Raw genomic sequence first — 13,895 nt, 5'->3', positions numbered from 1 at the left:
ATTCAATCTTACTCCGTTGAATCAGTTTCTTTCTTTCTATTTATGTTGCATGTTAGACAGTTGCTTTCTAGTATTTTGTATCTCATTTAAACATCATTTGTTGACCCTACCTCTTACTGATCTCTTATGAAAACTTTTTTTGTCATTTAAACAGACCTGCCCTTCATCTTATCACAGATTTTCTCTTTTTTTTTCCACAGCCTGTTGGCTGAAAACCTATTGCTGGTGAAAGTTAATTGGCATGAAATTTAAAATAAGTTTCTCTCCATAAATGCTGCATGAATGCTGAATATTTCCAGCATTTCAGATTTCCAGCATCTGAAGCATTTTGCTTTTAGTTTTTTTGTTGCCTGTTTCTGCTCCTAATGTGTTGTCCTGCATTCCTCATGAGACCAGGGTTGCTCAAGCTAGAGTGAAGGGTATGCCAAGCTATGTGTTTATAGATTGTGATTGAATGTAATGATGCTTCTGATATCCATCACCAACTCATGGATGCCCAATTTTGAGCTGTTAGACCTTTTCTAAATATATGTTCCCCCTGCTGTCCAAAAGTAGAGTGTTCCTGTGAAATCTTTCGTAAGCCGAAATGGCGTAAAGTGAAGAAGCAATTACTTTTCTTGTAAAAGTGGAAATCCTCTTTGGATTTCTTTAGGTTAGGTAGGTCTTTTGTACAAGTGAAGTGGCATAAAGCGAACTTAGGAAAAATGGGGGAATACCTATATATTCTAGTTAACAATGCTATCTTCAGTGGAATAATGACTTCCTCTTTAGGGGGCATACAATACTGCCATGGACTGGTACGTCTGTGACAGGTAGCTTGGTGAGGGTCTTTTGGTTCCCTGATGACTTGTAGGAAGTCCAGTCTGGCAAATGTGCCCTTCTGAGCTTGATCTGCCATTATAGTGCTGTCAGTGACATTTGATACAAATGCTTTTAGAAGTCCAAGTAATGCAATAGCTTGAGATTGGGTTTCTTTATTTTATGAGGAGAAAGTGAGGTCTGCAGATGCTGAAGATCAGAGATGGAAATGTGTTGCTGGAAAAGCGCAGCAGGTCAGGCAGCATCTAGGGAACAGGAGAATCGACGTTTCGGGCATTAGCCCTTCTTCAGGGCATTTCTTCAGCCCTTTCCTGAAGAAGGGCTAATGCCCGAAACGTCGATTCTCCTGTTCCCTAGATGCTGCCTGACCTGCTGCGCTTTTCCAGCAACACATTTCCGTTTCTTTATTTTATTTCAAGTCATATGATATGCCAAATGACAGAGTATCTATGTCTCATTAAAAGGCGAGTCCACTGCCTGATTGGGATAAGCATTTCCATTGTAACGTTAATCAAGATCCTACTGTGTTTCTTCCCATTTGCAGAAATTATCTCTAATGTTAAATAATGTTCTACTTTGCCTATATCAGCATGATATCTCTTTACGTGCCTAATGTCGACTCTCGGTCTGAGCAGCTCTGAATTAAGTATCTGGACTCTGATTTCCAGCATCTGCAGTCCTCACTTTTGCCGATCTATTCAACATGGTTTGTTTGAACCTTTGAAGTGCTTCAGTCAGGTCTCACCCCTGTAACAGACTCTCAGCCTGCTGTATACATATATGCACTTCTAATTCAATCTCCACAACATGAGTAGGTGAGTTGGCGCTTGTGGAGTTGAGATCATTTAGAAAAGCATTGAAGAAGTGAGGTGAAGAATGCATGTGTTCTGGTTGACTCACGTCTGGAAAATATTGTACTACGTATTTCCAGGTAAAGGGAATTTGTCATTATTCTCAGGACAAGAATATAAACCAAAAGAAAATCTACAATCTTTCAGTTTATGGGAATTGTGGCAAGGAAAACTGTTCTCCCATTCTTGGCAATATAGACAGAAAATAAACCAGACAAGAACAAACAAGAAAACTGTATCCAAGAGGTTAAGAAACAAATGGAATTTTGTAGTTAGCAAGGAATATATGCTCAAGGTGGGCTGTGGCTATATAGTTCAGAATTTAGTGCTAATGCATGAAATGCAAATTTTGCTTTGAAATAAACTGAAGTTAGTTTGGCCACCTGACCACTTAACTTAAAATTGCAAGTGTTCTTTTCCAGAAAATAAAGATGTGCTTTTTACTGTCCCTCACAGACTTGCAACCACAGATTCTCCTCTGGATTGGACGATATCAGGGAATCAAGAATCCTGCATAGTTCCCTAGCCATATATATGGAATTGTAGTTGACACTGCATGGCAGAACCTCAGTAATTTGCTGAATTCAATAAGAACCAGGATTTAAGCTATAATAGGACAGTCTAAATCCCCACAGCTGATGGAGACCCAGGAGTAATTGGGTCAAAGGAAGAATGGGTATACTTTTGACAGTAGATATGGCTAACAGTGGAACATTTCTAGACCTTGGTATAGGGAGAGTTGTTAGGTGTGAGATTGAGCAGCACTAAAAGTTGACTTCTCCTTGCTACCTTTGCTGGATTACAGTCCTGTGTATCCATATATGTTTGGTTGTCAAGCTTCCACCCTTGACGCAACATAACCTGTCTGCAGATGTACCTGAGTGGAAAACTCATCCATACATTGTTCAGGGAATACTTGAAGAGAGTCATATATTGACTGGAGGACAGATTTCATGCTGCTTTGTCTCTTGCTGAATTATGACCAAGTCTAACAGGATTTGGATATCAAGAGCAGAATAACAGCTAGCTAATTTCAAGCTATCCTGTATTGATCTTTACCCTGCAGAGAAGGCAAAAGTATATTCTATAGCTAGTGAAGAAGACTCAAGGAGGTTTTCTGGAAGTACATGTATCAAGGGTTTAGCAATTTAATATTGAGGTGCATGTAGAAAGGCATGCATTCCATGTTACTAGTAATGATGTTACGACCTGATGCTGAATGATAAACAATTTCATATTATGCCCAGGAGATTAAGGCACTCAGACAATGCATTTGTTGAGATGCGTTGCTCATCAGGGAGCATCCATCACCTAAAAAGGCTTCAAAGCATTAATTCTAATGACGTTTTCACCAATGTCTGATCTTCATGCAGAAAACTAAATTGAATGTTCATGATGGCAATTGAGAGCTGTGAAATTTGAGAGACAAGCCTGGTAATTGGGACTTGACTAAATTGAATTGGTAATCTCTTGTTAGCTCTCACAAACTAATTAGATTTGATCTCAATACTTCGAACAAAGAATTTCTTCTTACATTTTGTTATCAATAATTATTTCCAAATCTCATGTCATACCTTCTGCAAGTTATTGATTTTTGGATTGACTCTCTTTGGGGAGAACTTCTTTAACTTTCCTGATGACCTGCCACAAACTTTTAAAAGGTTGGTGGAAATTCTGGAATAACGTTTGACTAGAAATTTCTCAGTGTCAAGTGGGTTATTAGATCACAGCAAGTTAGTTGTCAGTTGTATACACAGTTTGATAACTTCCATGAAACTGTCAGAGACGTGTAAGACTATTGATTCTGCTTGTTTCATGCTACCATTCAGCATGAATTTCTGCCTGTAGATTACGGCAATTTGCATCATGTCCCTGGATATCTGCTCATATTCCTTTGAAGTCACAGTGAGCGACTCGGGCTCTGTGAAATTTACCTCTGTAATAAGTTTCCAGTATATGTTCAATAAAGGAGGTTAATATGAAATGGAAAATCTTCCTTTTCAGTGCTCTCTTACTGTAATCGTATCATGCAATTGACAAGCATTTTGGACTTTAGGATGATTTTAAAATCGAATTGAGTTCATGATATGGATATTTTAGTCTTTTCGAATCCAATTGTGTTTAGTTTGAGGTAATATGCTCCATTCAAAATATTTGGAAATTGTATTCCATCAAGAATTCATTTCCTGTCAAAAGTGGTGCATATATTTTGTTCTTCAAAGTTAGTCTGGCCACCACTTTTCAGTGTGAGTTTAAACGTTTACCCTGTTGTTCACATTAATTTGATTTAGAGCCCAAATGAAAATTTATTCTTTATATTCACCATTCCAGTAAGAAGGACTTTTGGTTTCACCTTCAGCATTACCTAAAATTTCTTTGTAGTCTTATTTGGATCATGAAATTTCCATCTTCAGTGCCCCACTGAAAGTAGAACTAGAATATGACATTAACAATATAGATACTTGCAGAGTTCTAATCAATTATGCTGCTTACACAGCAAAATAGGAAATCCTGGCAGTTATTTGTTTCCTATGGTGTGAGAATCCAAGCCAATTCAGTATCTGAGCAGCAGGTAGCAAAACAGATGGCTGACTTGCCTTTCTAAGCTATCATCTTATGTGGGGGAGAAAGCTCGGTGAGTGGCTCAGTGGTTAGCACTGCTGCCTCACAACACCAAGGTCCCAGGTTCGATTCCAGCCTCGGGCGACTGTGTGGAGTTTGCACGTTCTCCCCGTCTCTGCGTGATTTGCTCCGGTTTCCTCCCACAGTCCAAAGATGTGCAGGTTAGGTGAATTGGCCATGCGAAATTGCCAATAGTATTAGGTGCATTAGTCAGAGGAAAATGGGTCTGGGTGGGTTACTCTGCAGAGGGTCGGTGTGGAATGGTTGGGCCGAAGGGCCTGTTTCCATACTGTAGGGAATCTAATCTAATCTTAACTCCTCAGTTGGTAAGATTTTGGAGTCCATTATTAAGAATGAGATTGTAGAGCACATGGAAGTGCAGTGTAAAATACGTTGAGTCAACATGGCTTTGTCAAGAGGAGGTTATGTCTGACAAATCTGTTGGAATTCTTGGAGGAGGTAATAAGCAAGTTGGACAGAGGAGAGTCAGTGTAATGATCTATTCAGATTTCCAAAAGGCTTTTGATAAGGTGCCACACAAGAGACTACTACATAAGATAAGAACACATGGAGTTAGGGGTATGGTACTGGCACAGATAGAGGATTGGCTGATTGGCAGAAGGCAGCTGGTGACTCGTGGAGTTCCACAGGGGTCAGTTTTGGGACCACAAATTACTCTCAATCTGGACAAAGGAGCTGAGGGCCTTGTTGCTAAGTCTGCAGATGACACAAAGATAATTGGTAGGTAGGTAGTATTGAGGAAGAATGGATGCTGCAAAAGGCCTTCGACAGGCTAGGACAGTGGGGAGAAAATTTGCAGATGGAATGTGTGAAAGTGTGAGTTTATGCACTTTGCTGCAAGATTGACAAAGTATTTTCTCTGGAGTGGGGGAGTCCAGAATTACAGGACATAGCTTTTGGGTGAGTGGGAAAGATATAAAAAGGTGCTAATGGGCAACTTTTTCACGCACAGGGTGGTGTGAGTATGGAATGAGCTGCCAGAGGAAGTGGTGGAGGCTGCTACAATTACAACATTTAAAAGGCATCTGGATGGGTATATGAATTGGAAGAGTTTAGAGGGATATGAGCCAAGTGCTGGCAAATAGTTTAGGTTGGGATATCTGGTAAGCATGGATGAGTTGGACTGAATGGTCTGGGTCCATGCTGTTCATCTCTATGACTGAGTTGTCTAATTAATTTCTGTACTTGAGTATGTGCTAACAGAGCCATGGTTTGTAACAGTATTACCAAGCAACTCTTGATGAAAATGTTTGTGTATATGAATTAACCTCTTTAGCATTTATTAACAGGTATGTCTCTAAGATTAAAAAGCCTCCTTGTCACACCAAAAAGCCCATAATTGTCTATTTTTCTTTGCTCATAATTCTAATCCCTAATACTAAGGATCAATCTTTGCTGCTTTACAGCTTTTACTCAATTTGAAATTCTACCTAATTTCTCAAAAACCAGAATTTGTCACTGTACAAATGTCATCATCTTAACAGAAGAGTACAGTTTAAACACAATTTGAATTGGATTATACCATTGTAGTAATGGTACATCATGTTAGCTCCATATCAGAAACATTGTAATCCATTATAAAACATAAATGGTTTCAGGGAAGCTTTTCTATGAATATATCCTTTTGTATCATTAGTAGACTAAATAAGGATTATTTAAAAGGCTGCCAAATTAGATCATTTTAGACCCTTGTCACATAGCAACCTTTCCTATGTAACCCAAATTGTGCCTGCTTTATTTTGAGGCAAAACATAGGGTACAGCAGAGAATCTGAAGTGTACATATTAACTGATAGTTTGTGTAATATTGAGTACCACGTTTGTGTTTGAATTTTAAAACAAAGTTTCATGAAGTTAGGGTGTAAACTTCCACGTGCTTAGTTATGTGACTAAGTGTCATGTTGATACGTTAATTGTTTCGAGTTCAAGGATTTCCCCCACTGAATTAGTAAACAGTCCAGCAAATGTTTTCAAGTCATAGAGATGTATAGCACAGAAACAGACCCTTTGGTCCAACTTGTCCATGCTGACCAGATATCCTCTAGTCCTATTTTCTAGCACTTCGCCCATATCCCTTTAAATCCTTGCTATTCGTATACCTGTCCAGATGCCTTTTAAATGGTGTAATTGTGCCAGCCTCCTCCACTTCCTCTGGCTGCGCATTCCACACACACACCATCCTGTGTAAAAAAAAAAGTTGTCCCTTAAGTCCCTTTTGTATATTTCCCCTGTCACCCGAAACCTATGCCCTCCAGTTCTGGACTCCCCCACCCCAGAGAAAAGACCTCCTGAACTGGTTGTCAGCCAAGCTTCTTTTGCACCAAATTCAATATATGGGAGCAAAATCATTAAGTTCTAACGATGTGCTTATAATATTTTAAGAATACTGTTGAACTGCTTTTGATCTCTGCATTCTCCAGTAATGCGCTACTGTCCTGCCAAAGCAGTCATTTTACAATGTTCTTTGCATCGGTCACAAACTCAAGTTCAGCCCTTTCAGTAAAAATGGTTTTCTTTCTTTCTCTGATGTGCAGAATGGAAGCCAAAACTGCATCCACAGTCGCAGTCTTACAAGTCTTTGGGTTCACCATTACATCTGAAATATTTGCCATTAAATATTCAGTCTAGGCTGTTGGGTCGTCCAAGTGCTGGTCTTTGCTTTCTACCCATTTCCACTTATGAACTGACTCATCTTCTGAACTCGACATGCATTTGCATGGTTAATGTTCATTATGTATCATTTGTCTTCGAGTTTTAGTTTTAACCTTTAAATTCAGTCATTTACATTTTCTGAAAGGAACATTTAAACAAAGATTTTTTTCCCCTTCTGCAGATTTGAAGAAATTGTATTTGCTGAATGCAGAGTTGGCTGAACACTGTGGAGCTCAACCAGACAATTCAATGTTCAGTCCTGAGGTTGGTGATGCTTGTTGTGCAAGACTTGAAGGTAATTTAAACAGATTCCTTAAATTAATATTCAAAAAGATCACAGAAGCACCTTTTTGAGATGTTTATTTCAATGATGTATGTAGGTCATTCTACATTTTGTATTTGATCTTAATGTGTATTTACTGAATTGATGTGTGAATGTTGATATAGAAATCAAAGGTCATGATTATAGCACTGGCAAAATGACAGCAACATCTGGCCTCTACATGTGAACAGTTAACTGCAAATATCTGAGTTGCTGTCAGTGATATTCTGTATCTCTGAAGTGTGCACTGTTGCAATCTTTGTAGGTGGAATCTTTTCGAAATCATGGACTAGTAGTACATCTCACAAAGATAAAATTAACACCAAAATAAAATACAGCAGATGCTGGAAATGTGAAATAAAAATGAAAATTACGAGAAATACTCAGCTGGTCAAGTAGTTCACTGGAGACAAACCGTTCATGTTTCCAGCCTGTGATCTTTCATGATAATGATTAAGGTAAACCTTCAGCCAGGAATAATTGGGCTTTAATGGTAAACTAATCCACATGTACTTTTCAAAATCTATTTTTGTCCCAGAAAAATTGGTAGCCATAAAATCTCAAAAACACTTAACATCAGCAGATTTAATATTTTTGAAGATTTGTTGATATTTTTGATTCTTCTTCAGCCTGTGTATGTATGAACCAATCTGTAATTCACTTTCCACACCATGATTTAAATGCTTTTATATACTGTATTCTTCTGTTACTTTGCATTTAGGTGAACAGCTTGTTTGCTTGATATCCTGTTGCTAGATGCCACAGATACCCTGTAAAAGATGCCTATTTGAAATGGATGTTGAGAAAAGGATCTGTACTGTCAAACCCATAAAATCAAAAGAGAAATTTACAAGTTCTAGCAGCATCTGTAGATAGGTTAACATTTTGATTCTGGTAATTCCTCTTCAAAGCTGTCATTTGATCCATTCAATTCAAAGTGTTGTTTCTCTCGCCACAGACAGTACTGGAATTGCTGAAATTCTCAAGTACTTTGTTCTTTTCTTTCAGATCTCCAGAATCTTTAGTATTTTGTATTTAGTTTGTGAACAACTATTTGTTTTTGAGGCCTCTGTTGAGCATTTTTGCTTCACTGCTAACCCCAAATTCCCGGCCATTGTTTTATCAAATGGTCAGTCAACAACCTATTCCTTTTGCTACTTGTCATTTGCACAGCTTCAGTAATTACATTGTACTGAAGAGACACATGAGAGGGGGAGTTTTTCCGGATGTTACAGTTGCTGGCAGCTCAACAGTTAGAAAAGTGTCATCATTGTGAGAATTAATTGGTATGTCTGGTTAGAGCTGAGATTCTGAATCAAATTGGAATTAGTAGAAAGAAACTGAAAACTTGTCATTCCGTTGCAGCATATAGCACCTTTTTTTTTGGTGCACTGCTGTATCGTGATGTTAATTTCCAGATAATGCTTTGTGTGAAAAGTTTCCTCTTGTTACTTCTAAATTCCTCTTCTGGTAGTTTGAATCTGTACTCACTTGTACTGCAACCATGATTTTTTTTGCATGAATTTCTTTATAATAAACTCATTGTTATATTTTATGTAGCTCCAAATATATTTCACATCAAGGATAGGCATGGCTTTAGCATATAATTACATTTTAGTGTAGATGCAGGCCATTTGATCCACCTGATCTTTGCTAGCTTCTATGCTTCATATAATGTTTTCCCACCATGCCCCCACATAACCTCAATTTGCTTATTCCTGATTAATACACCAAACCTCCACTTAAATGTATTCCATGCTTTGTGCTTTAAGTCCACATCATAGCGAGTTCCATATTCTCATTTCACATAGTGCATTGAAAAAGTTCCTTCAGTTTCAACAGTCTGATGGTGGGAAATCAATTTTGTAAACCTGCACTTTCTCCTAACTGTGGTGTTGAAGTTTACTTTACTGCCTCTTGACTGATTATTATCCATCCTAATTGAGTTTCGCACTCTAGGTTATTTGTCAGAACTTTCTGGAAATGTACATATAAGAAAAGGTTAGGATTCTGTGGTCAAATAACACATTTCTCACACAACAGCACTTTGGCAAGACAGTGGCAGTCATTAGAGGAAGATGAGGAGTGGATGGGTTTCAAGTTCTATTCAGCTACTTTTGTGAAGTGTTTGCCTGTTAAGGAACAACACCTCATCAATCAGACTGCAAATTGAAGGAACAGCACCTCATCTTCCATCTGGGCAACCTACAACGTGGAGTTCTCCAATTTCAAATAACCTCTCTTCCACTCGACTCCCTTTCCAGCCCATTCCCCTCCCTTCCATCCCTCTCAACAGCCCTCCCTTCTAGCTACCAATCAAATTCATTCCTCTCATCAACCACCCAGGTCGCACCCTCTAACTGTGTTCACCTATCCGCACCTCACCGTCCTGCCCAACTTTAACTGCAGTTCCCCTTACTCTACCCCCCCAGTCCATTCTCACGTTTTACAGGGCAGACTCTCAAAGGCCATTCAACAAAGTGGATTTTCATAGAATCGTAAAATCCTTATAATGTGGAAGCGGGGGCAATTTAGCATGGCCAGACTACCTAATTTGCACATCTTTGAACTTTGAGACAAAATCAGAGCACCTGGAGGAAACTATGCACACTCTGGGAGAATGTGCGAATTCCACACACAGTCACCTTGAGGGTGGAATTGAACCTGGGTCCCTGGTCCTGTGCAAATGTTAATAGCATGACACAAGAACTTTCAAAAGTTGATTGGAGTAGATTTCGCAAGTGGAAGGCTTGTGGAGGCGTGATCATGAGAGTTCAGAGTCATTATATGAAAGATAATAAGACTGATAAGAGTAGGGAACATGGATGAATAAATATTTTGAGGTTCTGGTCAGGAATAAAAAAAGCATCATGTATCAGATAAACAACTGGGATCAAATTAATCTCTTGAACAGTGTAAAGAGTAGGGGGTGTTCTTAAGAGGGAAATCAGGAGAGGATATGAGAATGCCTACAGTGTGGAAGCAGGCCATTTAGGCCATTGATTGCATACCATCTTCTGAAGAGCATTCCATTCAGACTCACCTTTTCCAATGGCTAATCCACCTAGCCTGCACGTTTTTGGACTGTGGGAGAAAGCAGGAGCACCCAAGGTAACCTACGCAGACAAGGAGAGAATGTGCAGTCTGCATACTGTTGCCCAAAGGTGAAATCGAACCTGGGCCCCTGGCACTGAGGCTGCAATGCCAACCACTGTGTTGCACTTTTTAGTGTTCAATTAGAATGACTCCATTGCATTTTGTGTGTGTTTGAGAGACCACATGTAGATCTAGATGAGGAGCAGAGCAAGAATAAATTCATGAAGGTAAACACAAAAATGTATCTGCGACCTTGCTGAAATACCATAACAGAAATTGGACTGCTTCCTGTTTTGGATGATTCCTTTTTTGGAGTTGGTTGGATAGGCAGTTGTTCTGAGCCAATTGAGAAATGGTCAACCTTGTAAACTCCAAAAATTTGAGTGAGCTTTCATTTGGTTGGGGAGACTGGTGAGCCGGCAATTTCTCGCCGCCACACTACAAACTGTTTTACTAGCATGTTCTTGCCTCTGCTGTAGCTGTAACTATCTTTAATTTTGAACTATAAGTCTTGAGAAGGTACCTCTATCTTCAGACACCCTCTATGTACATTAGCAGTGTCCCAACTGTTCCTATGAGTTGCCAGCTACTCAATCTTGTACATTCTAATTGGCTGTCCCAGCTTTATAGCTTGCCCGTTATCCATAATTGAACGGGACTCCTGAGGGCAGCGCTTTAATTCCCATTTGAAGCCCTGATGCTCACATCTCAGAGATCCTTTTTTTTAAACTCAGTAAGCTCAGCACCCAAAATCAACCAATAAAATATATTTATGCTGATTCTTGTTAAAATATTCAGATGCAAATATTCCCTAATTTAATGTGTAGTAACTTCATATGGTAAACAGGTGTGATAAATACTTCTCTAAAATTAATTGTTCCATTGTGGCTGGAAAGATTAAATGCTATTTGTTACAATTCCTATTAGAGTTTTAAAACAGCACACCTACTTTGTGTTCTATTAAGGAAATCTGATCTTTGTGGTAGCATCCCTATCTCTGAACCAGAAACCTACGGGATATAGATAGAGAATGTCTACAGTGTGGAACCGGGCCCTTCAGCCCAACAAGTCCATACCGACCCTCCGAAGAGTAACCCACCCAGACCCATTCTCCTACTCTATATTTACCTCTGACTAATGCACCAAACCTATACATCCCTGAACACTAGGCAGTTTAGCATGGTCAATTCACATAACCTGCACATCTTTGGACTGTGGAAGGAAACGCACGCAAACATGAGAGAATGTGATAACTCCGCACAGTCGCCTGAGGCTGGAATTGAACCCAGGTCCCTTAGTGCTGTGAGGCAGCAGTGCTGACCCCTGAGCCACCTATGGGTTCAGGTTCCACTTCCTCGAGGTGTGTAATAACAGTTCTGAATATGTTAATTCGAAAATACCTCTTTTTTGCTAATTGTGAAAGGAAGATCTTTCTGAAAACACTCAAGCTTAGGATTTAGAAACTGACAAGAACTATTGGAAACATTTTGCTAAAAAAGGTTTATTTGAAAGAATAATGAGATTTTGGGAGCAGAAGCAGTACTCTATTCATTTTTACCCATTCAAAACAGTTTCCAGGACACTTAGCACTGACGAAAGTATCTTATGTGCACCCACTGTGTCTCTCTATACAATAAAATAATTGATCAAAGCATATAGAGTCATAGAGATGTACAGCATGGAAACAGACCCTTCGGTCCAATCCGTCCATGCCGACCAGGTATCCCAACCCAATCTAGTCCCACCTTCCAGCACCCGGCCCATATCCCTCCAAACCCTTCCTATTCATATACCCATCCAAATGCCTCTTAAATGTTGCAATTGTACCAGCCTCCACCACTTCCTCTGGCAGCTCATTCCACACACGTACCACCCTCTGTGTGTAAAAGATGCCTCGTAGGTCTCTTTTATATCTTTCCCCCTCACCCTAAACCTATGCCCTCTAGTTCTGGACTCCCCAACCCAAGGAAAAAACTTTGCCAATATAACCTATCCATGCCCCTCATCATTTTGTAAACCTCAAAGGTCATCCCTCAGCCTCCGACGCTCCAGGGAAAAGAACCCCAGACTCTTCAGCCTTTCCCTATAGTTCAAATCCTCCAACCCTGGCAACATCCTTGTAAATCTTTTCTGAACCCTTTCAAGTTTCACAACATCTTTCCATTTGGAAAGAGACCAGAATTGTACGCAGTATTCCAACAGTGGCCTAACCAATGTCCAGTACAGCCGCAACATGACCTCCCAACTACTGTACTCAATACTCTGAACAATGAAAGAAATCATACCAAACACCGCCTTCACTATCCTATCTACTGTGACTCCACTTTCAAGGAGCTATGAGCCTCCACTCCAAGGTCTCTTTGTTCAGCAGCACTCCCCAGGACCTTACCATTAAGTGTATAAGTCCTGCTAAGATTTGCTTTCCCAAGATGCAGCACCTCGCATTTATCTGAATTAAACTCCATCTGCCACTTCTCAGCCCATTGGGCCGTCTGGTCAAGATCCTGTTGCAATCTGAGGTAACCCTCTTTGCTGTCCACTACACCTCCAATTTTGGTGTCATCTGCAAACTTAGTAATTTTACCTCTTATGCTCACATCCAAATCATTTGTGTAAATGACAAAAAGTAGAGGACCCAGCACTGATCCATGTGGCACTCCACTCATCACAGGTCTCCAGTCTGAAAAACAACCCTCCACCACCACCCTCTGTCTTCTACCTTTGAGCCAGTTCTGTATCCAAATGGCTAGTTCTCCATGTATTCCGTGAGATATAACCTTGCTAATCAGTCTCCCATGGGGAAACTTGTCGAACGCTTTACAGAAGTCCATTTAGATCACATCTGCTGCTCTGCCCACATCAATCTTCTTTGTTACTTCTTCCAAAAACTCAATCAAGTTTGTGAGACATGATTTCCCATGCACAAAGCCATGTTGCCTATCCCTAATCAGTCTTTGCCTTTCCAAATACATGTACATCCTGTCCCTCAGGATTCCCTCCAACAAATTGCCCACCGCCGACATTAGGCTCACTGGTCTATAGTTCCCTGGTTTGTCCTTACTACCCTTCTTAAACAGTGGCACCACATTAGCCAACCTCCAATCTTCCGGCACCTTACCTGTGACTATCGATGATACAAATATCTCAGCAAGAGGCCCAGCAATCACTTCTCTAGCTTCCCACAGAGTTCTCGAGTACATCTAATCATGTGCTGGGGATTTATCCACCTTTACCTGTTTCAAGACATCCAGCACTTCCTACTCTGTAATATGGACATTTTGCAAGATGTCACCATCTATTTCCCAACAGTCTATATCTTCCATATTCTTTTCCATAGTAAAGATTGATGCCAAATACTCCCCCCCCCCCCCATTTTCTGCGGTTCCACACAAAGGCCGCCTTGCTGCTCTTTGAGGGGCTCTATTCTCTCCCTCATTACCCTTTTGTCCTTAATGTATTTGTAAGAAGTCTTTGGATTCTCCTTAATTCTATTTGTCAAAGCTATTTCATGTC

At 40.0% G+C, this 13,895-nt stretch overlaps 1 protein-coding gene across 1 annotated transcript in view; it reads left to right on the top strand.

Moving 5' to 3' along the window:
* tdrd1 (tudor domain containing 1) overlaps window positions 1-13,895 on the top strand; it is a 91,041-nt gene that overhangs the window by 60,009 nt on the left and 17,137 nt on the right. Inside the window, exon 17 of the mRNA XM_087999260.1 lies at window positions 7,146-7,259. Within this exon, the coding sequence (XP_087855386.1) occupies window positions 7,146-7,259 (114 nt within the window). The remainder of the gene's footprint in view (window positions 1-7,145; window positions 7,260-13,895) is intronic.

This window comes from Chiloscyllium plagiosum, unplaced genomic scaffold (genome assembly GCF_037043375.1).
Source record: "Chiloscyllium plagiosum isolate Xiang-an unplaced genomic scaffold, Cpla_swu_hap1 HiC_scaffold_22, whole genome shotgun sequence".
Classification (NCBI taxonomy): Eukaryota; Metazoa; Chordata; class Chondrichthyes; order Orectolobiformes; family Hemiscylliidae; genus Chiloscyllium; species Chiloscyllium plagiosum.
Note: the sequence above shows the minus strand (reverse complement) of the source record. Positions and strands in the feature narration are given on the sequence as shown.